Raw genomic sequence first — 22,081 nt, forward strand, 5'->3', positions numbered from 1 at the left:
TACATATCATACATTTTCATACATACTCATACATATTCATACAGTATTTCATACATACATACAGTACTTGTAATACAGCTTCTGTATAACAATCTAGTCCTATCGTCCAGTGAATCCTCTTGCAAGCAACATGTCAAGCCTCGCCCAGAAACTCGCCCAGCTCCAGAGCTACTCTGCCTGTGATGTAAGACCCTGCCAGATAAATTGACCAGATGTTGATCGTCAGGTATCAGATGCTCTTCTCAAACTTCAAACGCTCCAACCTGCTCGCGCCGGATACCTAGCAGACCTGAGTGAGAAACCCAGGAGATAACCATCAGATATAACCATAACCATCAGAAAAAAAGATCTAAACTGATAGAACTGACAAAATAAACTAATTATAGCCCCCCATTCCCCCCTTGGACGGAGTACAACTCTCCCCAAAATCATCGCCCCAGCGACCACCTTCAAATTCATACCGAGGCATGAAGAACCCCCCGTGCTGGCGACCTCCTCACCGGACACCCACGGATTCCCCGCAGGAACGCACTGGGTCGATTTCGCCCAGCCGGAGACCGTGGTCGTCCTCGAACAACCAGAGGGCCAGACCTGTGCCGTCCTGGGCGGCATCATGGCTGCTAGAATGAAGTATCTTGGTGTGCGGGCGGTCGTGGTCGATGGCCGCGTCAGAGATTTGGCGGAACTCCATGCCACGGAGATTCCAGTAAGTTTTCCAATACTTATAATTTTAATGCATTGAATACGTTCAAGTTGAATACTTTTTTATAATAATTCTAAGCGTTGTTCTTTACAGGTATGGGCGTTTGGAACGTCAACTGTTGGTACAAGTGCCGAGGCGAAGCCCGGGGTGAGAAATGTGTCGGTTTCTATTCGCGGAGTGACTGTGTCGCCGGTAAGACCTATCTTTTATATGTCTAGCCTCTAGGTATAAGGTTGTGTATGTTGCCGTGTTAATACGTATAGGGAGATATCATTTTCTGTGATCCGTTGGAAGGCGTGGTCGCCATCCCTCAGGATCTGCTCGACCCGGTGCTGGAGTTGATGCCCAAGCTGGTGGCTATGGATGACCGCGTCAAGGAGGCGGTGGTGAATGGAATGAGCGTCTACGAGGCGTTTCAGAAGTTTAGAAAGTAATTCAAATTGTCATAGTCAATCTAATATCTTATTCAATTGTCATAGTCAATGAAATATCTTATTACTCTGCAACCCAGACGGCTGCCATGCCCATGCCAGTCCCAACACACATACTAGTCACCCCGATCTTCTTGTTGGTGCGCTTCAGTTCCGTCAGCAGGGTGCTGACCTGCCGCGCCCCCGTGCAGCCAAGCGGGTGTCCGAAGGCGATGGCGCCGCCCTTGGGGTTGATCTTGTCGAGCGGCAGGCCCAGCTCGTTGACGCACCAGACGCACTGCGAGGCAAACGCCTCGTTGATCTCGTAGATGTCGACCTCGTCCTTGGAGATGCCCGCCTTGGCCAGCGCCACGGGGATGGCCTTCCACGGCCCCACGCCCATCAGCAGCGGCTTGACCCCCACAACGCTGGCGGCGACAAACTTGCCCACGATCTTCTGGCCCAACCGCTCGGCAGTCGACCGCTTCATGAGAAGAACAGCCGCCGCGCCGTCCGAGATCTGTGACGCGTTGCCCGCGTGGATGGACCCGTCCTTGGCAAACGCAGGGCGGATCTTGCCCAGCGACTCGGCCGTGATCCCGTCACGGATGCCATCGTCCGCCTTGACCGTGATGGTTTTCTCCTCGCCCGTCTTCGGGTCCGTCCACTGCACCTGCAGGGGAACGATCTCCTCATTGAACAGCCCGCCCTGCTGAGCCTTGACGGCCTTTTGATACGACGACGCCGCAAATGCATCCTGCGCCGCACGGGTGATCTTGCGGTCCTTGGCCATCTGTTCCGAAAGCATGCCCATCGGGACCTTGCAGTTGGCCGCCTCAGGATGGCTCTCGAGCAGTTCAGAGAACTCCGTCACAGCACCCGGTCTGTCTGTACATTAGCTTTTTCTTGACACATAACAGCAAATTCAAAGTAAACGCTACATATATATGTATATATATAAACTCACCCATATTGAAGTGACATGCTCTCCACCCCCGCCCCAATCCCAACCTCAATCATTCCCGACTTGATGGCGTTGGCAATGTCCACCACAGCCTGAAGACCACTGGAACACTGTCTGTTGAGACTCCGCACAGCGGTGTCCTCAGGGAAACCCGCCACCAGGGCGGCAGCACGGAACTCGGTCGCCCCGCCGCCAGGAGGCAGCACCGAGCCGACAGCAATATCCTCAACCAGGCCAGGCTTGATTCCACTCTGTTCAATCACCGCCTTGAACGCCCCCGTCAAGAGATCTGCCGCCGCGGTATCCTTGAACCCACCCTTGCCGCCCTTGGTGAAGGCAGTCCGCAGCGCGCACGTCACAACGATATCATCCGGCTGCTTCTCGGTGATGGACGAGCCCTTCCTGGCTCCAGATTCAAGGTGGGAGGCCACCTGGCCGAGACGTTCCCGTGCTGTCAAGTGCCGGTAAGCTAAAGGGGGGACTGAGTATGGAGTATGAGGTCATCGGTGGTTCTTACCAGAAGACATTTCAGCAAGACTGTGCGTGGAAATCAGCAATACACAATAAGAAACACAATAGAAGCACTCCGTGTCTCGATGAACAGGATGAATTACAGCTCTCAGTCCTCGGCCTGCGAGCTTCTTCCCTTTTCAATTGCTCTTGTCCTGGTCCGACCCGTGACTGCCGAGGCATCTCCGGGCCAACGTTGTTCCTGCCGGTGTCACGGGATAGCCTGGATGGGATAAAATTATAAATACGGATTACGGATTACTCTGGACGCATGTGAAGGAGTTGTTTATGATGTCAGATATTCCATAGACTCTTAACCGAGAAGCTGAGAGGAATTGAAAGTAATGCTCTATCTTATGAAATAAAAGAGCATAAGCACGAGGACAAGAGAGTGTGCATGAATATCCTATAATCTATATCTAGTCTTGAATGAATTATACGGAGTAACTACTAGGTAGTTAACTGAGTCTGAAATAAACCCGGTAATGGTGACAGTGTTACCTAGGAGGTATGATACTCCGTATTTGTAGACGCTCGGACCAATCATCCTCCGCAGCTCCGCAAATTCAAAGGCTTCAACAATTGCAACAGACCACCCTCAGCAAGCGCTGCTGTCTTCTACCGCGCATTCTGGTCTAAAAAACGTCAAGATGGCTCTCTTCAGCAGATTCCCGGCTTTAAGGGCACCGCCAGCTCGTTCCCTGCTCACGTACCGTCTATCCAGACTCACAGTGAGTACCCTGGTTTCCTAGATTCTACATTGAATCTAATATCTATATCTATCTATACCTATATCTAATATAGAATAATAGCAATTCTACTCCACCCATTCCTCCCCGTTCCGTCTCTCTTCAACCCCCCAACAACCATCACAACCCCCCGCCTTCCCAGACCAGGACCCAGACCACGAATATGAATCCTTAGCCGTCGGGGAAAAACCACACGCATACTATAGTCCTCACAAACCGAAACGGCTCTGGCCCCCTGATATGTCCAAGCTCTCGCCCAAACACCAGTTCCGTCTCGAACGCAAATACCGTCGCCGCGCCGCCTTGAAATACGCCCGTCCGAAATGGATGAAGGCGACAAAGCTCGCGCAGTGGTGGGTGATAGGATGTACGTTCTGTGTTGAATCTCCATGTTTTTTGGCAAAGGCTTATATTGATATTTTGATATCTCAGTCATCCTCGTTTACGCTGTTCTCTTCATGGAGTGGGATGCAAAGGGGGGGCCGTTCGACGAGGTATTTCACCTTTCTTCTCTCCTACTTGCCAACATATAAGCTGATAACAGAGCAGATCCGGGATTCCATCTTCGCAGGCTTCAAGGCTGTGTTTTCGACGCCTCCACCTCCAGCACCGACGAGGAGGGATACAAAAGAATGATCGGTTTGTTTCTTGTCTATATCCAATCTCATAATGTACACTACTGTGCTGTATAATACTACTTCATTCCTATCTATCAACTGTCCTACTGCAAACCATGCATGTAAAAGGATGACAGGATGAATAATCACAATCTGAAGATTGAAGCGGAAAAAGCACTGCATCATAAGGTGGAAAATCGTCCGTTTCCAACCCTGGCTTCGTCAAGTCATTTAAGCGTGGCCGCTATTCAAGAAAGAAAGAGAAAAAGAGAAACAAAATCCCCCAAACACCAAATGCCAGCGACACCTTCCTATGTCCTGTGATTCCAAGAAAAAAAAAGAACAACATCAACAACAACACTGATTCCGAAACGCCACTCATGAGTCAACTTCAATAATCAATAAGGAAGCGGAAAATAAATATGTTTGATGGGGTAAGAAAAGGGGGGGGTGAAGAAGAATCGAAAAGGAAATTCGTTAGAATGTAGAACTGCTCCGTCATAGCCAATTGCCGAAATTCTCCTCCGTGTGAGAACTCTGGTTGTTGACGGGCAGGTCCAGCGCCAGTTCCAGCTTCGGAGGTCTTTCATCGATAAGCCCTTTCTTAGGGCTGACACCAACCGCTTTGAGAGGAGATTTGGTGGGTGATCCAGGCTCGCCCGGGCGAGGTGGTCCTTCGCGAACCATGGTATAAGGCCATCCATCCTCGATAGCAGCAGCAATCCATGTTCGAAGACAGTCATGAATGGCAGAGTAAAACTTTTCCTTGCAAGTTCTCAAGCTGCCCCCCATGACCTTCTCAAACCCGGATGCCCGAAGCTCGGTGCGGAGTTGGTTGCGCTCATTCATTCCAGGTAGGGAGGCAAGGAGACCGTTCATGAGGTCCAGATGAGATGCCAGATAGTTGGTTGCATCCCATTCGACTCCTCCTACATATGGTGCAGCAGGAACCGGGGGTCGGATTGCAGGGAAGTGACGCTGCTGGTAGCTCGTTCTTTCCGCAGACCGGCCCTCATCTTTGACGATCGGGATCACGTTGAGATGGTGGAGGAAGATCCAAAATACTTCCTTGGTCACGTTGGTGACTTCCTTACACCATACACGATAAGGGCGACACTGGTAGATATTCGCAATGAACGCCGGGGGCTGGTTCTCTTCGGATGGCGCGGGGTCTCGCAGATATGAAAGAATCCGGATGGCGCGCTCAGCTGCAATGGCACTTGTTGGCGCCATCGAGAGCTGCGTGAAAAGGAGGTTCATGATGATGGTTCTGGTGGTGAACTCGCTTGGACCTTTCTTTTCTTCGTCGAATAGCATCTTCAGTAACGCCGGGAACAATTCGGACTCGATAGTTGTTAGCCGCTTCAATGCGACGGATGTAGTGCATAGTCCCTTGAGGCAAAGCAATGTTTCGTGGAGTAGGTTGTCTTCGTGTTCCTCTCTGGTGGAGGTTATTAGTATAGCGAAAAGAAAAAAAAAATCATGACTCGCCAATCTTCAACCATGACTTACCTCCACTCTACTTTCATGATTCGATAGAGAAGTTGGACGATTTCGTCCATACCACCATCCGCGATGAAAGTATCGACCCAACTGACAGTCTCATTGCGCAGGAGCAAACGCAGTTTATGGATCTTTCCTACTTCTACCATCTCCGGCTTTTGGATTTCTCTGAGATAGTGCACAAAATCGGACGGGTCGGCGGCCGTGTCGTGGCAGGCTGTGAGAGCCAAAGACGTGACCGAGGCCGTAGGCGTAGCAATCTTGAAACCACCCGAGGGCTGTGAAAGATCGACCGACTTTGGTCGGCGATAAAAGGTGCCGTTTTCCGGGCGCTGCTTCTTTGACGGAGATGAGCTTCCCTTGGAGGAGAAGGTAAATCCTCGACTTCTCGATCGCGATTGAGAACCTTTACTCTCCTGCTCTTCCTTTTGGTCTTTCCGGCGCCCGCGACGACCCGTACTATCATTTGAGCCGGGCCCGGCGCTCTGGGGAGTGCCATTCTCTGCACGGTCTTTCTGGATGAAATCTGCCTTGATGTGAGTGTCAAGGGATCTCATCTTGTCTCTCATGTTCTGGGGGATATTGCGGGCATCCTGGAGCAAAGTTAGCAAGGTTTCCTTTCCTCCTTCACTCGGCCCTCCTGTGGACCATACTGACCAGCAGTTTCTCGAACTCGCTTTCAATATCCGGGGCTCCTGTAGCCTTGGGCCCAGTCGGTTCTTGGTCTTTGGCGTTGAATGCAGAGATGGCAGCCTGCACACGCGAGGATTTTTTTTTGCCTGCATCTTGCTTCTTGCATGCATCCTGCTTTTTCACCGCATTATGCATCGCGGCAGGGTCTTGCTTTTTGTCACTGTCAGAACAAGACTCCGCAGCGGAGAGTTTCCGAACACCGTCGACCATGCGAGAAGGGACATTTGGTGTGGTGTCGGTATAAGGCCCCTTGTCGGATGGAGATCGTTGTTGGAATGGCCCTACCATCTCCTGGACCTTTCGGTTACCGGTCAGACAGTCTGACTTAGGACGTGGCTTGCTGCCCAAGCGCTTGGTCAGGGAAGGCTGATTATAATCGTAAAAGTTTCGCTGGACGGAGGGATTGTAGCCTTTGGGGGTGTAGAGCTCCATTTCCTCGTTGACGCTCCGCCGTTTGTCTTGCACCAATCCACGCGAGGGCGGCACCTGCAAGGAAGGCTCTGGGTAATTGCCCCAAGTCGGCGAGGGGATACTTGGTGTAGGAGGCATGTTCTCGCACAGGTCCACCGGGCTTCGATTCTCCTTGTCTCGCATGTCTTTGGCCGAGTCGGCTTTCCGGTCGCGCTGCGACCGCTTCAGGATGGCGGACAGGCTGTTGGAGGACTTTGCTTTCTTCGGTCTCCAATCGTCGTCTTCCACGGCGTCACTCGTCTTCGGCTCCTTACGCTCCATGTAGCTCCTCAGAGATTTCAGCGAGACCGCACTTTTTGTCTTCTTGTGCAACCCCTTCATGCTTTTAGAGGGCGACTTCTGGCCGGAGGAAATGCTCTCTGCGGCGTCCCGGTTGGGCTCTCTCTCACCCAGCGGCACCTGACCCTGACTGCCATGGGAAGGCATCGTTTCGGTACGTCTCTCCTGTTGCAGAGGGATGGGGGAAGGCAGGGCATCATCCGCGCTGGAGTTTCGCTTGTGGGCCCTCGAAGAGATAAAGGAGCGAAACACCGATGTCTTTGCAGGCGAGCGTGTGGCGTCGTCGAAGATGTTCGGAGCCTGACCGGTGGGAGCCATTTCTAATTGCCTTGAACCCTTTCGTCAGTCGTCGAGCAATAGGTATGAGACATCGCACATCAACGGGAAGGTGCAGGGTGGGCTCACGGATTCCTCGCCAACGGGTGTAACTTGAGCAAGGACAACAATCGCGGCGACTTTGAACGGCAGCGCAGGGTTCAACCGTTTTCAAACACCCAAGGGCAACAAGGAGACAACACCGAATGCTAAACACGACCCAAGCAACACGATCATCCAAGCAAAGCAGAGAAAAGCGACGAACAGAACAGCAAAACGCAATGCAGGGCGAGAGCAAGCAACCGGGCGAGCAGCAACAGCAGAGAAGGCGACAAACTGTTCGACAAAGAGTGGGCAGGTCCGGGAATTTGAACTCACCCGCCGGGTCCCGCCACAATAGCAACACTCCACCACTCCTCCGTCGACGTTGGAGGCGGACCTCTCGGGGAGAAGTGAGAGGAGGTAAACAACCTGCGGATCGAGGCGTTGCCACAGGCAACAGGCCAGGCGTTGGTGGTTGGTTTTCGAGGGAGCAACAGCCGGCGTAACGGGGATTACATGGCCGTACCAGTATCACTGAAAACATGGGCGAGTTGCCCACTGTAATCTGTAATGATTGGTTACGCCATCCGGTATTGATGCCTGACGGTTATCGATAAGCTCGCTCAGTGCTGATTCGGGCTAGCGTCAGGCTCCCACCACTCCGGGGTAAATCAACCTTAGCACTGCAAACGAAAGATCCATTCATGGTCTGACACTTGTAAAGCAAGCATGGCCTGTTCGCGTGTCTATCTTCATACGGGAAGGTGAATCTGAAGGAATGTGATCTTGCTGATCGACGGTAACTACCCCCTCTGAATACCTTACTGCCTACTGCAGTACCTAAGGTACTACTACCCACTCTTCTGGTACTCCGTACTCCGTACGTCACTGACAAACAGGTGGCGAGTACAGACAGTCCTCCGTGCCTATTTTTGTCTCCTTAACCTACGGAATAATTGCTCATAATGCGTCACACAGACAGAAGCGGGGGATAGGGTATTCCGTCGACCTTGCTGACAACTAGGCGGCCCTGCAGCAGGGATCCGACTAGCTGCTCTGGACTGCGGGGGATGCGATACAATTGTGGAATATTGCTCATTACTGGCACAACTCAACAGACAGCTACAATATCAGTACGGAGGAGTATTCATTCTGTCAAGAATGATTACCTACCTTCTCATGGAGATTGTTGACTGTTTCTGCCGGGCGGAAGCAGGTCCATGTCTTTTTTGATCCTGATCCGGCGTGATCCAATAGGAATGCCGTCATCCCAACCAAATTTGCCCCAGACTGCGAATGCAGTAAGTGAAGTGCTAGTCTTGCCGTCTATGCAGACTCGAGTTTCTCTTGGAGCGACTGACGATAAGCAGCGGTCGACGGTCGGGGAATTTCGGTACTCTCCCGCAAGGACCTTGGCAGTAGTTCCACCGGGGTCGGCAATTCATTCCTCGGTGGAGATATATTCGGGGATCAGGGATCGTCGCCCATCCTGCATTTGCACACCAGCTCTGTGTGGACGTGTCCAAAACGGCGATGAACTGTCCTTCGAGAACGGATAATACTTTAGACCACCCCGGGTGGAATCAGAATCCGCCCCCGTTAAACGCGGAGACGACGACGAGAAATGACTTGAACGGCATCACAAACTCGAGGGAGCATCGGGAGCATGGTTCGGACCTGGGAGGCATGGCGACGGGACGCACAATACCGATCGAGACGGTCCATCGCGACTATGGGAATACCTGCGCGGGAGACGAAAAGACCCCTCAGGGCGGGGTGTTCGCTGCGACTTCTGGCTTTGAACAGCCTAAGAGTCACAGCGAGTCACCTCGCCGACCCCTCAAAGAAATATTATATACCTCCTGCTCTGGGATGTGGCAGACCCTAATCAACTTTGGACGTTTCGTTGGCCCCGGGTTCCTGATTGCGGTAGCTTACATCGACCCTGGCAACTACTCGACCGACGTGGCCGCCGGAGCAAGCTCTCGATACGCCCTCCTCTTTATAGTCCTCCTTTCCAACCTATTCGCGATCTTCCTGCAGTCATTATGCATCAAACTCGGAACAGTCACGGGTCTGAATCTAGCGGAGAACTGCAGAGACCATCTGCCGAAGTGGCTGGTTATAATCCTCTATATCTTCTCGGAGGCGGCCATTGTTGCCACTGATATCGCAGAGGTAGGTTGGCTGGATTGATTGAGAGAGATGGACTTTTATAAGATTCTCATGCTGTCTAGGTTATTGGTTCTGCAATTGCTCTCAATCTTTTGTTAAAGATCCCGCTAGTAGCAGGGTGTGCCATCACTCTTGCCGACGTTCTGATCTTACTGGTCTTCTACCGACCCAACGGCTCAATCTGGGGCTTACGAGCGTTTGAGTTTTTCGTCATGGCCCTCGTCCTAGGAGTCGTCGTATGCTTCTGCATCCAACTCTCCCTCATCCAGGATCAGTCAATAGGGGCAGTCTTCAAGGGCTACCTGCCTTCCGCCGCGGTGGTCAAGTCCAACGGGTTGGTTCCCCCCTCTACTTCTCAAAGACATAACTAACACTATGAAAAAAAAAGTCTTTACCAAAGTTGCGGTATCCTCGGGGCTACAGTGATGCCGCACTCATTGTTTCTTGGGAGCGGAGTGGTTCAGGCGCGCCTGAAGCATTTCGACGTCACTCAGGGATACGTTGAGTCGTCTGTGCCTCTGGGCAGCAATGGCGGGGAAGTCGAGTACCGCCCCAGCATCCATGCGATAAGGGGCTGCCTCAAGTACTCGATCATCGAGCTGACGCTGTCTCTGTTCACCTTTGCGCTGTTTGTGAACAGCGCGATCCTCATTGTCGCGGGGGCATCCTTGTACGGCGTCTCTGGCAGCGATAGTGCCGATATCTGGGCCATCCACGACCTGCTCTCGTCGTCGATAGCCCCCGCTGCAGGCCTGATCTTTGCGCTAGCCCTGCTTCTCTCGGGCATCTCTGCGGGAATCGTTTGCACGATGGCTGGCCAGATGGTCAGCGAGGGCATGCTGAACTGGAGCGTGCAACCGTGGGTGCGGCGATTGGTCACGCGGTTGATCAGCATCGTTCCCAGCATCATCATCGCCGCGGCCGTGGGGAAGGATGGGTTAGACCAGGCTCTGAATGCCAGCCAGGTCGTGCTGAGCATTATCCTCCCATTTGTCACGGCGCCACTCATCTACTTTACCTGTCGGAACCGGTACATGACGGTCCCGGCGCCGGAAGGTCTGGACGGCGAGTCGGACCACCCGGCGGAGGGGATCGGGATGCGGAATCATTTCCTGGTGACTGCTCTTGCAGTAGTGATATGGATTGTTATCGCGGTGATGAACATTGCTCTCCTGGTCTTGCTTGGAATGGGGGAAGACTAAGACAAAGATAGATAGATACTAGACATAGACTAATGCCGTTACAATAACCATCGTCATAAGTATTTATTAAGAGTGTGCTAGAAAAGAGATTAAAGACAAGGTTAACCCGCCGCCTCCTTGACCTGGGTTTGCTCCGGAGGCTCATCGATGAACTGCGGGGGGGCGACTTCATCCTGCATGAAGCTAGGCATGGCGGACTCGCCGAGGGCCGAGTCAAACATGGACTCTTCACCGAGGGCTTCAAGCTCTGCGTCGAGTTCGGCCTCGTCGACATCCTCGGGGAGGTCGTAGGAGCGCGAGATGCTGTCCTGGATCTCGGCGCCGATCTCCATCAGCTCGGCCATCTCGTCCTGCATGCGCTCGATCTTGTCCACGTCGATCTTGCCGTACTGCTTCTTCAGCGTCTTGGTGGTGGTTTTCATCGCGTCGACCGTCGTCATCACGTTCTTCAGGTTATCCTGCATCATGCCCGCCTGCTCCATGTTCCACGACTGCTGCGACAGCTGGTCCCGCTGGGCCTCGTACTGTTTCCGCCGTTGCAGCACCTTCAACGCCTTCTGCCGTAGGGCGTTTTTTCCCGGGCCGTCGCGCATCTTGGCGATCTTCGACTGGTACGTCGACAACTCCGAGTTGAGGCCTGCTAGCTTGACATCGATGCTGGAAATCCGATTATCAACCTAGACCACACATCAATACCAATAACCAATCATATCGAGAGAGGATGGGTGTACATTAGAAATAGCACTGTCGAGGGTAGGCTTCGGAGCCGCACTCTTTGCTCCAAAGAGCCGGTTCATCTTGGACGCGGGGTAGGAAACAGTCCACCGACTGACAGAAAGCGAAAGAGAAAATGTCACAGGGTAAAGCACTGTTTCTTTCAATGCATAGTATCTCCTCCAGACCTGTGGTTGCACGCCGGTTGCCTCGTCTGACCGTCCCTGGCCTCGCTGCAGTAACTCCAAAGTTCATGGAGTGTCTCTGGATGCTCCGACGTCAGCAGGGCCCAGGCAAGATACAGTCATGTGACCCGATGGGCTCAATCGATCCACGTGCGAGCCTCAATACAATTACACCGCGTAACTGTAACCGTACGAGGCTCTGCTGAGGTCGATCATACCGCTGCTTCACACTACTCGGAGGTACTCTGTTAGTACCCAGCATTGTCTCTCCAGGTATGACAGTCTCTCCAGGCGTCGGGGAATGTGATTTCCAGATTATGTATTGATGAAACCAGGGTGGAGTCGCGTCTTTTGTACTCGGTACCTCCCGTCCTGCACAAGCAACCGCTGGCGCCCCCGTACCAGATACTTTCGCCCTGCTCTGGCGCTGCCCACCAAACGAACCCCCCATCCCGACCGTCTCGTGCAATGCTGTCGTAACCGCTATAGGCGAAGTCAAAGTCACCGACAGGAAAACGTCTGCGAAGGGGGCCAAACACAGGGAACCAAAAATTCAAGGAACCAAATCTCTCGCTCGCCCGTCAGGTCGTGCAAGTAACTCCTCCAGACATCGTCGCTTGCGTGCGGTCTTGCGGTCCTTGCCTCCAGTCCCTTTCTAACCCCCCCCCCTCTCTCTCGCTCTCTCTTTCTCTCTCCCCGCTGTCTCGCCGCTTTTCGGTCTTTTCGTTGGGCTGTCGCACTCTGACGGTGTTGATCACCTCCCTCAAGGATCGAATTCCCGGTCGATCCAGACGCTGCCCGCCAGCACAGCACGTCTTGACGCCGCAAGCTGTGTTTCTTTGCTGGTCGCTTCTCTGGCTGCCTTGGTTTTTTTTTTTTTTCTTTTTCTCGCTTCTTTCCACTCTTCTCTTCTCTAATTTTTTACGTCCTGCCGGACGGAGGAACCTGATTTCTCCTCCTCGTGCAAGTTCGTTTATTTGTCGCTCCCTAGAGATTTCTCGAAAAAAAGGTACTGTGGAATGCTTCGCGGCCGGTCACTTCCCTCCCGGAGGACGTGGAATCTTCATCCACCTTCGGCTTCCAATTCCAACCGGAGCTGCATCCTCCGGCTTGTCACCTGCTCTCCTTCTTTGCTGTTCTCTGCTTTCTGCTAGTACTACAACTATCATTACGTACGTCGGATTCTGCTGACCCGTGGCTCTCTCTCTGCTTTTAGCGCACGGCCGTCTCGATTCGTGACTGCGTGACGCCCTCGGTCTCTGTGTCATAACGATTCCAACGACCCGGTTACCACGCTCGACCCTCGACCACGCCGGGGTTTCTTTGCGACCGTTGGTTTGGAAGAGATATCTTTTCTCCTGCGGCCACGACGGCGATCCGACTCGGCTTTCTGACTGGTCTCCGGACCGCCATTCACCCCAGCCCCTCACGCGCCCTGTCGTCACGGCTTCTTCTCCTTCTTCACTTCCACCCTTTTTTTTAAAAAAAATCTTTTTTTCCATGAAGCACCCCTCGTGGTTATATAATTCATAATGTTTTGGCGCTTTGGGGGATATGCAAGTATCTCCACTATCGATACCCTGCTCGACAAGCCGGACCTCAGCCTTGAGGAGCTTCTAGACGAGACCGAGTTGATCCAGGAGCTGAAGCAGCACAACACAAAGCTTATTGAATATCTACGAGAGGATAATGTCTTGAAACGACTCATGGAATATGTGATCGCACCGAGCCTGGTGCCTGACGACGACGACGATGATGATGATGACGACGACGAAAAAAAAGCTGCAGACGGTGAACAGGCAGCGGAGAAAGAGAACGGCGACAGTGCCGCTGCCAAGCAGGAGAAGAAGGCCGATCCACTGAGGGAGATTCTCGATCCCGAAGATCTAGACCGCATCGAGAAGAATCGGCTGAAATATGCCTACGTTGCGTGCGAGGTGCTGTCCTCGGAGGCATGGTCGATATTGGACTCCATCATGCTCAACCAGGACGTGCTGCGGAACTTCTGGGGCTTTCTGCGGCGGCCCGCGCCCTTGGATTCGCTCCAGGCCAGTTATTTCACAAAAGTTAATGAAACCCTCTTCGATAAGAAGACTGAAGATATGTTGGAATTCTTCAAGTCGCTAGATGGCATAATCCCGGCCATGCTCCAACACGTTGACAATCCCATGGTTATGGATCTTTTGCTCAAGATCATCAGTCTCGAGAAGTCGGAAGGTGGCCAAGGCATCGTGGATGTAAGTTGAACCTTTTTGGATATCTGCTGTACATCGAATCTAACATAATCTTCGGCTGCAGTGGTTGAAATCACGCAACCTGATGCCTCTCCTTCTTTCCTTTTTGTCCCCAGAATATCCTGGTTCCGTTCAAACCTCGGCAGGAGACTTCCTCAAGGCAATCATCACTATCTCGGCAAATGCCACACAGAATGACCAGTCCTGCATTGGCCCCAACAGCCTCACCCGTCAGCTAGTCTCCGAAGAATGCGTCGAGCCGCTTATCGCCGCCATGCTCAAAGGCGGCAACCCGCTAACCGTGGGTGTCGGGATCGTGATCGAAGTCATCCGCAAGAACAACTCCGACTACGATCCGGAATCTATTGGCGGTCCGGACTCAGTCCCGTCCACCTACGACCCGATCTACCTGGGCTCCCTGCTCCGAATCTTCGCCAAGCATATCCCGGATTTCATGGCTCTGATACGAAGCTCAAAATACGCTGTCAACGAGGGTGGGAAAATGAAGACCGTCGAGCGTGGTCAGTTGAACGCCGCCTGGGGCGTCAAGATCGAGCCTCTCGGCTTCGACAGATTCAAGACCTGCGAGCTCATGGCTGAGCTGTTACACTGCAGTAACATGGCTCTGCTCAACGAGCCGGGCAGTGACGATTACGTTCGACAGCGCAATGCAGAACGAGAGCGACTCCTGTACGAAGGAATGCTCCATGGTCAAATGAGAGGAGACGTCAGCAGTCTGGGTTATCATGACAGCACAGCCGACTTCACGAACGGCTCCGCGCTAAGCTCGGGCTCTCGTGACGATCTCAAAGTCCTGGAAGTGACCAACGCCAACGAGGAAGAAGGTTTCGAGGATGTTACATCATCCGGGGTGCTTGTAGACCGAGAAAAGGACACGGAAGGAAGGGGTGTCGAGGAACAGAAGCCTGAAATATTATTGACTTCTTCTTCTTCTTCTACCGCGCCCCCGAACTCCCAGGACGCAGAAAACGAAGACCAATTTGTTGATGAACCGCTAGATGACGTCAAGCCTACTCAAGGAACCGAGCCTGGCGTTGAATTATTCCAAAAGCAGTCGTCCGAGCCCACATCGCCCACTACATCAGGCTTAACAGATCAGTTTGGCAACATTCAACTCGAAAGTGACGAGAAGGTCCTTACAGATGAATCTACAGATATTCCCCAAGCCGCACAAACACCTTCTACCGTGAACAAGCCGGAGCAATCGGATTCTCCTGCGGAGGTCGGCTCACCGTCTTCACAGACCGAACAGGTTCCAGAGTCACTACTGGCGGAGGAACCGCAATCTGAGCCTGAACTGGACGGTACTGAACAAAAGTCGGATGAAGAGACAGGACTTGACGCGCCGTCCATGGCATCGACTGATAGGATAGACTTGGAGGATCCTGCAAGCCAATTTATTCAGGTGGACATTGACGGGCAGGCCGTGGTTGGTGACTACCTAAAGGTCATGTTCGTTGAGAACCAGGTGGTGCCAACTATCTTAGTATGACACCTACACTGCCTTCAATCGCCTTTAATAATGGTGTGAGCTTACAAGTCTTAGGAATTCTTCTTCCGTTTCCCATGGAACAACTTCTTGCACAATGTCGTTTACGATGTCATCCAACAGGTTTTCAATGGTCCCATGGACCGTGGCTATAACCGAATGCTTGCGGTGGACGTCTTTGAGACCGGGAGAATCATTGAGCAGGTCATCGAGGGACAGCGGCGCAGCGACGAGACGCAGAAAACCAAGCACATGAGACTCGGATACATGGGTCATCTGACTCTGATTGCGGAGGAAGTGGTCAAGTTCACCGAACGGCATCCGCCAGAGCTGCTCTCCCCCACCGTGTTGAACAACGTGTTGAATCCAGATTGGATCGAGTACGTCGAGCGGACTCTTTCCGAAACGAGAGAGCGTGACAATGCCATCCTCGGTGGTGTCCGCCCCGACGTTTCCATCGGCCATCGTCAGGCAATGCTGAATTCCGGGGGCCAAAGCCTCGGCAACTCATCAGCACTCGCCGATGCCGGCCTAAACGGTGGCATTGGTGCCAACTCAAACTTCCAGGGATTCGATACCATCAATCAGGGGAGTGTCTCTGGTGGCGCGTTCGGGCTGAGTGGAAATAACAATTCCCTGCTCAGCGGATTTGGCAGCTCCAGTGACGACGAAGATGAGGAGATGGATGAACAAGAGGAACGGATCGCTACTGAACTGTCTGCCGAAGTCGATCTCGAAAATGTGGGTACTCATACTGATATCATGCCCCCCCCGGATGATCGACTCTGCCCTTTAGGTTCTTTATGGCTAATTACGTCACAGTCTTCATCCAATTCGATCAGCCAACCCATCCCTATCCTCCCTCCGCCTCCTGCTCCCTTGAGCATGGGTCCTTCTCGGGCACGGCGACAACTTGCTGCCCGACTCGCCCTTCAGAAGCAGCAAGCTACCGATAATTTTGAAGGAGAGGATGACAGCAATGGACAGACGGATGAGCGGGATAGCCACGATTCAGCGTCGCCCAGCAACCCCTTTGTGATTGCCGGGCTGGACGACGATGCGAATGGGGCCGAGTCACCCTCTACCGCTGCGTTCCCGTCTACCGAATTTCTACCTGGAAACCGGGAGGATCATTTTTCACCCACGTTCCACGAGTCGGGCTTCAGTCCCCCGGACTCTCTATCCACCAATTCCTCTGAAGAGGGTGGTGAGGGGCGTGCGGGGAGCACGAGACGCAAGGTGCGCATCCCCCTCGAGGTCGATGATGATGACGATGATGACGACGACGATGAGATGGGCGAGATGGTTGGGCCCAGCATGTCCGTCGTCAGTGGCCTCATGGATTCCGACGAAGAAGACGAGGCCATCATCAACGAGTCACTCGGCTATTCGAATCTTTTCGGTGTGGGCCGGTACAAGGGAGGCGGCATCTCGCAATCCATGGGCTCCCAGTTTAATGATGAGGACCAGAACGACAGCAGTGACGGCGAGGATGAGGGTCTAGTCGAGATTCTGGTTCCGGGAAGAAAATCCTCGGCCTCTCACTAAGCGACCCTGGATACTTTGCATCTACTTGCTTCTTTCTTCTTTTTTTTTTGGAGCCTCTTTTCTTCCCCATTTTGCCCTATGCTTTTTCCTTATTGTTCTTTCCCCTTATCGTTCCTGCTTGAGTGATTCACCAACACAGAGCTCACCTGCTCTGCTCTCGATCCAAACCACAAATGGCTTACGCAGAGTTCTTTCCCACAACTATGTACACTATCCTCCGTGCATGACGTTGTATATATCTCATCTTTTTTCGGATGTTTATACCCAACCTTTGAATCCCGGCATGCAGTGCTTCGAAATTTTGGCCAAGTCAACTTAGCGCATTAGAGACGGACTACCTACCCCCTTCCCCCCCCCCCCCCCCAGTGGCTTTGGTCACTTTATTCGCATTGCTCGCATATCATGATCTCGGCTCCCTTTTCCCAGGAAGACTGAAGAAGAGATGTTCTGCTATGAGACCATGGAACTATGGACTTTTTACGACCTATACGCTGTGCGTTTTCCCCTTGCCCAACGCCATTTCCCCGACGGCCCCCCTTTTTGTTCTGCATGGTTTTTCTCTCTTTTTTTTTGATTATATGGCATGTCCCTTCTGTTGTCCAGTGGATTTCCGTTCAGTTTCTATCCAGTGATTTCTGCTTTCTTCGGCTTTTTCTGGCATGGGGGGCGTGTACGATACCGAGTAAAGTCAATTCACGAAATTAGTTATTTTGAACTTGTAGTAGAGAATACTGTCGACTCGATGATCAATCAATACTACATCCTCATATTGTCGTTGTAGTGGTCGAACAGAAAAGTGGGACTTTCTTCTCTCACTCCACCTCATCTCATCCAACCTTCATCTCTCGACACCAAATCAACTTTTACTCCCTTCATCGTCCCCATCGTCCCCCTCGTCTTCCCTGCCATCACTCTCGTTGACTCGAGAGTTATCTCAAGGATAGAACGTGTATCGAAGACCAAGAACAAATCTTGACTTGACGATGGCGGGGTCGTTTCCCAGGTTTGTTATCGATAAGCCCCAAGCTTTTTTTTTCCCAGGTGCTAACGAGGACTTACCAGTGACGCCCTGGAAGAACACAATGCCCTGCTGGACTGGGTGATTAAGAATGGCGGACATATGCACGAAAGCGCCCAGATCGCCCGGGACGAGAGGCGCGGCGTACACGTCCAGGTGAAGCGGTCGTGGCCGGCCCCCGTGGCGCGGGAGACGCGCATCATCCAGACGCCGTTGGGGGTGACCATGTCGTATTTCAATGCGATTGGGCATCGTCTGGGAGGAGGAGAAGAAGAAGAAGAAGAAGAAGAAGCAAATATGACTTTCTCCATGCACGGCCTCAATCTCCCCCGCGGGTTTGTGGATGCCGTTGGGCCAGAGGAGACCACGGCCTTCTTCCTGATGGGCCAGTATCTGCGTGGCACGGAGGGGTTTTGGTTTCCTTATATCCGGACGTTGCCGCAGCCGGGCTCGCTGACAACACCCCTGTACTATGGGGAGGAAGATGGGGATCTAACCTGGCTGCAGGGGACTAGCTTGATGGCCGCGAGAGCGCAACGGATGCAGGTGTGGAAGGAGAAGTTTGAGAACGCGTCCAAGATACTCGGTGAGGAAGGGTTTGAAGATGCAGATCGGTATACCTGGTATGGCACTCTACGGATGAGCAAATAATTGTTCTTACTGACCCTACAGGGATCTGTATCTCTGGGCATCCACCATCATTACCTCTAGAGCTTTCTCTTCCAAGGTTCTGTCAGGGGTGATTTCCGATGCGGACCTCCCCGAGGACAGACTCTCGGTTCTCCTCCCGCTGATCGATCTCCCAAATCATCGCCCTCTGGCTAAAGTTGAATGGCGAGCCGGTGAGACGGACGTGGCCCTTCTCGTGCTGGAGGATGCGGTGCCGGGCCAGGAGATCTCCAACAACTACGGGCCTCGAAACAATGAACAATGTATGTGATTTTTTTCCTTGGAAAAAAAAAATGGAGAAGAATACTGACTACCTAGTGATGATGAACTACGGTTTTTGCTTGCCTGACAACTCGTGCGATTATCGCATCGTCAGTCTGCGGGCACCGCCAGGCAGTCCTTTGGCTCAAGCTAAAGCGTATCAGCTACAGGCATTCCCCGATCTGGCGAAAGATCCAGAAGACCACTACTATGTGTTCAACATCTTCTACCCGCTGCTGGCTCCAGATTCGCCGATGGAGCATACCATCTTCTCGCCCGCACTGTTCAACGCCGTCTCGGTACTCGCCGCGAACAACCGGGAGCTGGAGACTCTCGAGATCTCCGAAGATGGCATCCAGCTGCCCCTCGTCTACGGCAACTCGCGTGCCGTCCTCGCGGCTCTGGGTCAGATTATCATAGAGCTCATCACGCACATATTGAAGCTGCGGGCCTCGGCGCAGGGCTTGCCCCAGCCGCAGAATCTCAAGCAAAGACACGCTCAGCTCTACCGTGACAGCCAGATCCATCTGTCGGAGACGGCCTTGGTCATTGCCTCGTGGTCGCTGCGGCGTGCTCGGGAGCACAACCTCGGCGACAGCTGGGAACAGACGAAGCAGCTGTTCGGCTCCCACATGTCGGAAGTCCCCGCGGGCAAATTTTCCGACGCCATCCTGTCTCGGATCTACGTACGCATCCTCGAGCGAAACCCCCTTCTGTCACAGGTCGGAGAGCTCCTCGAATTCAACGATCTGTTTGCCCTGCTTCCTTCCGCGGCGCAAGAGCTCTGCAGAAGCTTCTTCCCCAAACTCCTGGTCCGTGCAGGGCGACATGTATCTGCCCTTCAGGCCTATCCCGGCCAATCTCCCCTTGCGTTCCCGTTGTTTCTATCCTTCGTGGCAGCCACACACCTCTCTGGAAAATCAGAGCTGCCTCCACGCCTATCCCGATGGGCTGCCTTCCTTTTAGACAAGTATCCCCCGCCTCCCGAGGATGTCGCCTGGCAACTTGAAGAGGAAGACGACGAGGCCTTGATGGCAGAATTCGACCAGTTCATCGCTGCCACGAAAGAAGGGCATTCCAGCTTCTATGTCGAGGTCACCCAACTTACAGGGACCACCGACGACCGCAACGACTGGCTGTCCCCGAACTGGTTGAGATGGTCGTGGATGATCGTCGAGCAGGAGTCTGTCATGTTACCGGAGAAGCCTTTGCAGTTCCTCGCCGTGGACCCGTCTGGGGAGACCGCAATGCTGTCGACGCAGTCATATCTGTACATTCCTACTTCTTAACCAGACGAACAAAGAAATAGATAATATTGAGACTACTAGTACATTGTACACTGTACATGGAATCATAGTAAATAGAATATCATGTGACGTGGCTGATTAATATTTCACGTGACCATCTCCCACCAATCAGAGCCGCGCCAAAGGCGGATATTCAGCAGCGCAAGAATTGCCTGAAGCTCCCGACCTCCTCCACGTCCTCCGTTGCACCTCGCGCTCTCCTCCACACCTTCTCTCCCCCGCCCCAAAAACCCAGGCCATTGGGATCACAGCTGTCACAATGATCTCTCGAGCGGCGGCTCCGTCCACCGCCTCTCTCACCCAGCTTTCCTCCCGGTCTCTCCGCACCCAGGGGCCGCAGACCGCTGCCCGGTCCTTCGCGACTGTCCAGGACGGTGCCCCCCCCGTGCGGCACCATGGCGGACTCAGGGACCAGGACCGAATCTTTACGAACCTGTATAGCCATCATGGTCCGGATCTGAAGTCGGCTATGAAGTTTGGCGACTGGCACAAGACCAAGGAGATGGTTCTGAAGGGTGATGACTGGGTGGGTGATAACAAGACTGTCTATCTGGATTTTTTCCAAAAAGAAAAAGTTCAATTGGAGAATATCCTTAATTTCAAAAATGCTAATGGTTTAGCTCATTTCCGAAATCAAAGCCTCGGGTCTTCGTGGTCGTGGTGGTGCCGGTTTCCCCTCGGGATTGAAATACGTAAGTAGGAGAGGGAGGAGGGGGGGAAGAATAAATATCGGAACAAATCCCATGCTAACGAGATAAAGTCGTTTATGAACTTCAAAGGATGGGATCAGGACCCTAGACCCCGCTACCTGGTCGTCAACGCCGACGAGGGTGAACCCGGAACGTGCAAAGACCGCGAGATCATGCGCAAGGACCCCCACAAGCTGATTGAGGGCTGCCTCGTCGTCGGTCGCGCGATGAACGCCAACGCGGCCTACATCTACATCCGTGGCGAGTTCTATCAGGAGGCGACGATCCTGCAGCGGGCCATCAACGAGGCCTACGCCGCCGGTCTGATCGGCAAGAACGCCTGTGGCACCGGCTACGACTTTGACGTTTTCATCCACCGTGGCATGGGTGCGTACGTGTGTGGTGAGGAGACCTCGCTGATCGAGTCCATTGAGGGCAAGGCCGGCAAGCCCCGCTTGAAGCCCCCCTTCCCTGCGGCCGTGGGTCTGTTCGGCTGCCCCAGCACCGTCACCAACGTCGAGACTGTGGCCGTATGCCCGACCATCATGCGCCGTGGCGCCAGCTGGTTCGCGGGGTTCGGTCGTGAGCGTAACCAGGGCACCAAGCTCTTCTGTATCTCCGGCCACGTCAACAACCCGTGCACGGTGGAGGAGGAGATGTCCATCCCGCTGCGCGAGCTGATCGAGCGCCACTGCGGCGGCGTCCGCGGCGGATGGGATAACCTGCTGGCCATTATTCCCGGCGGCTCGTCCACGCCCGTGATCCCCAAGTCCGTGTGCGACACGCAGCTGATGGATTTCGACGCCCTCAAGGACTCGCAGACCGGTCTGGGAACGGCGGCCGTGATCGTGATGGACAAGTCCACGGACATTGTGCGCGCCATCTCGCGCCTGTCGACCTTCTACAAGCACGAGAGTTGCGGCCAGTGCACGCCCTGCCGTGAGGGCAGCACGTGGACCATGAAGATGATGCAGCGCTTGGAGACGGGCAACGCGCGCGAACGCGAGATCGACATGCTGCAGGAGCTCACCAAGCAGGTCGAGGGCCACACCATCTGTGCACTGGGCGAGGCCTTTGCTTGGCCCATCCAGGGTCTCATCCGCCACTTCCGCCCGGAGCTCGAGGCCCGTATCCGCCAGTACGAGAAGGAGCTGGGCACGCGGCCTTTTGCTGGTGGCTGGCACCCGGACAGCCGGGCTGAGGGCAAGCTGATCTCTCCGGGCATGTAAAAGAGTGATCTTTGGTTCGTCTTTCGATGCAATGGCTGTTTTCCGTTATATCATGTACAGCAAGTTCTTTTTTTTTTCAAATTC

General features: G+C 53.4%; 9 protein-coding genes across 9 annotated transcripts; 6 read left to right on the forward strand and 3 right to left on the reverse strand.

The window, feature by feature from the left end:
• Window positions 1–121: 121 nt before the first annotated feature.
• On the forward strand, window positions 122–1,207 carry ASPZODRAFT_157525 (hypothetical protein). The gene is made up of 5 exons (XM_022726315.1): window positions 122–184; window positions 227–293; window positions 387–706; window positions 797–895; window positions 967–1,207. Exons 1-5 carry the CDS (start codon window positions 131–133, stop codon window positions 1,135–1,137), a joined length of 711 nt encoding a protein of 236 aa, XP_022583556.1. The 5' UTR covers window positions 122–130; the 3' UTR covers window positions 1,138–1,207.
• ASPZODRAFT_150002 (hypothetical protein) lies at window positions 1,199–3,417 on the reverse strand (the record flags this gene model as incomplete). Its single annotated transcript, XM_022725557.1, has 3 exons — window positions 1,199–1,997; window positions 2,081–2,528; window positions 3,414–3,417. 3 exons carry the CDS (start codon window positions 3,415–3,417, stop codon window positions 1,199–1,201), a joined length of 1,251 nt encoding a protein of 416 aa, XP_022583557.1.
• Window positions 3,418–3,432: 15 nt separating this feature from the next.
• ASPZODRAFT_53445 (hypothetical protein) lies at window positions 3,433–3,957 on the forward strand (the record flags this gene model as incomplete). The annotated part of the gene is made up of 3 exons (XM_022728456.1): window positions 3,433–3,703; window positions 3,769–3,830; window positions 3,886–3,957. Coding segments are annotated over 3 exons (405 nt in total), but the record flags the coding sequence as incomplete, so codon positions are not given.
• Window positions 3,958–4,309: 352 nt separating this feature from the next.
• On the reverse strand, window positions 4,310–7,365 carry ASPZODRAFT_129428 (hypothetical protein). Its single transcript, XM_022722262.1, has 4 exons — window positions 7,305–7,365; window positions 6,114–7,227; window positions 5,466–6,049; window positions 4,310–5,394 (listed from the first exon to the last, which is right to left on the reverse strand). Exons 2-4 carry the CDS (start codon window positions 7,215–7,217, stop codon window positions 4,452–4,454), a joined length of 2,631 nt encoding a protein of 876 aa, XP_022583559.1. The 5' UTR covers window positions 7,218–7,227; window positions 7,305–7,365; the 3' UTR covers window positions 4,310–4,451.
• A 1,249-nt stretch (window positions 7,366–8,614) lies between these two features.
• ASPZODRAFT_1384669 (hypothetical protein) lies at window positions 8,615–10,684 on the forward strand. The gene is made up of 4 exons (XM_022724459.1): window positions 8,615–8,960; window positions 9,012–9,434; window positions 9,494–9,765; window positions 9,820–10,684. The coding sequence occupies exons 1-4, from the start codon at window positions 8,790–8,792 to the stop codon at window positions 10,631–10,633; spliced, it is 1,680 nt and encodes a 559-aa protein (XP_022583560.1). The 5' UTR covers window positions 8,615–8,789; the 3' UTR covers window positions 10,634–10,684.
• Window positions 10,685–10,734: 50 nt separating this feature from the next.
• Window positions 10,735–11,430, reverse strand: ASPZODRAFT_150005 (hypothetical protein; the record flags this gene model as incomplete). The annotated part of the gene is made up of 2 exons (XM_022725558.1): window positions 10,735–11,310; window positions 11,365–11,430. The coding sequence occupies 2 exons, from the start codon at window positions 11,428–11,430 to the stop codon at window positions 10,735–10,737; spliced, it is 642 nt and encodes a 213-aa protein (XP_022583561.1).
• Window positions 11,431–13,064: 1,634 nt separating this feature from the next.
• On the forward strand, window positions 13,065–16,824 carry ASPZODRAFT_13789 (hypothetical protein; the record flags this gene model as incomplete). Its single annotated transcript, XM_022724392.1, has 4 exons — window positions 13,065–13,769; window positions 13,831–15,273; window positions 15,334–16,017; window positions 16,099–16,824. 4 exons carry the CDS (start codon window positions 13,065–13,067, stop codon window positions 16,822–16,824), a joined length of 3,558 nt encoding a protein of 1,185 aa, XP_022583562.1.
• Window positions 16,825–17,649: 825 nt separating this feature from the next.
• On the forward strand, window positions 17,650–20,154 carry ASPZODRAFT_91268 (hypothetical protein). The gene is made up of 4 exons (XM_022730419.1): window positions 17,650–17,827; window positions 17,887–18,465; window positions 18,515–18,774; window positions 18,830–20,154. The coding sequence occupies exons 1-4, from the start codon at window positions 17,808–17,810 to the stop codon at window positions 20,059–20,061; spliced, it is 2,091 nt and encodes a 696-aa protein (XP_022583563.1). The 5' UTR covers window positions 17,650–17,807; the 3' UTR covers window positions 20,062–20,154.
• Window positions 20,155–20,287: 133 nt separating this feature from the next.
• ASPZODRAFT_129433 (hypothetical protein) lies at window positions 20,288–22,074 on the forward strand. Its single transcript, XM_022722263.1, has 3 exons — window positions 20,288–20,605; window positions 20,700–20,771; window positions 20,840–22,074. Exons 1-3 carry the CDS (start codon window positions 20,339–20,341, stop codon window positions 21,995–21,997), a joined length of 1,497 nt encoding a protein of 498 aa, XP_022583564.1. The 5' UTR covers window positions 20,288–20,338; the 3' UTR covers window positions 21,998–22,074.
• Window positions 22,075–22,081: the final 7 nt, after the last annotated feature.

This window comes from Penicilliopsis zonata (genome assembly GCF_001890105.1).
Source record: "Penicilliopsis zonata CBS 506.65 unplaced genomic scaffold ASPZOscaffold_3, whole genome shotgun sequence".
NCBI lineage: Eukaryota > Fungi > Ascomycota > Eurotiomycetes > Eurotiales > Aspergillaceae > Penicilliopsis > Penicilliopsis zonata.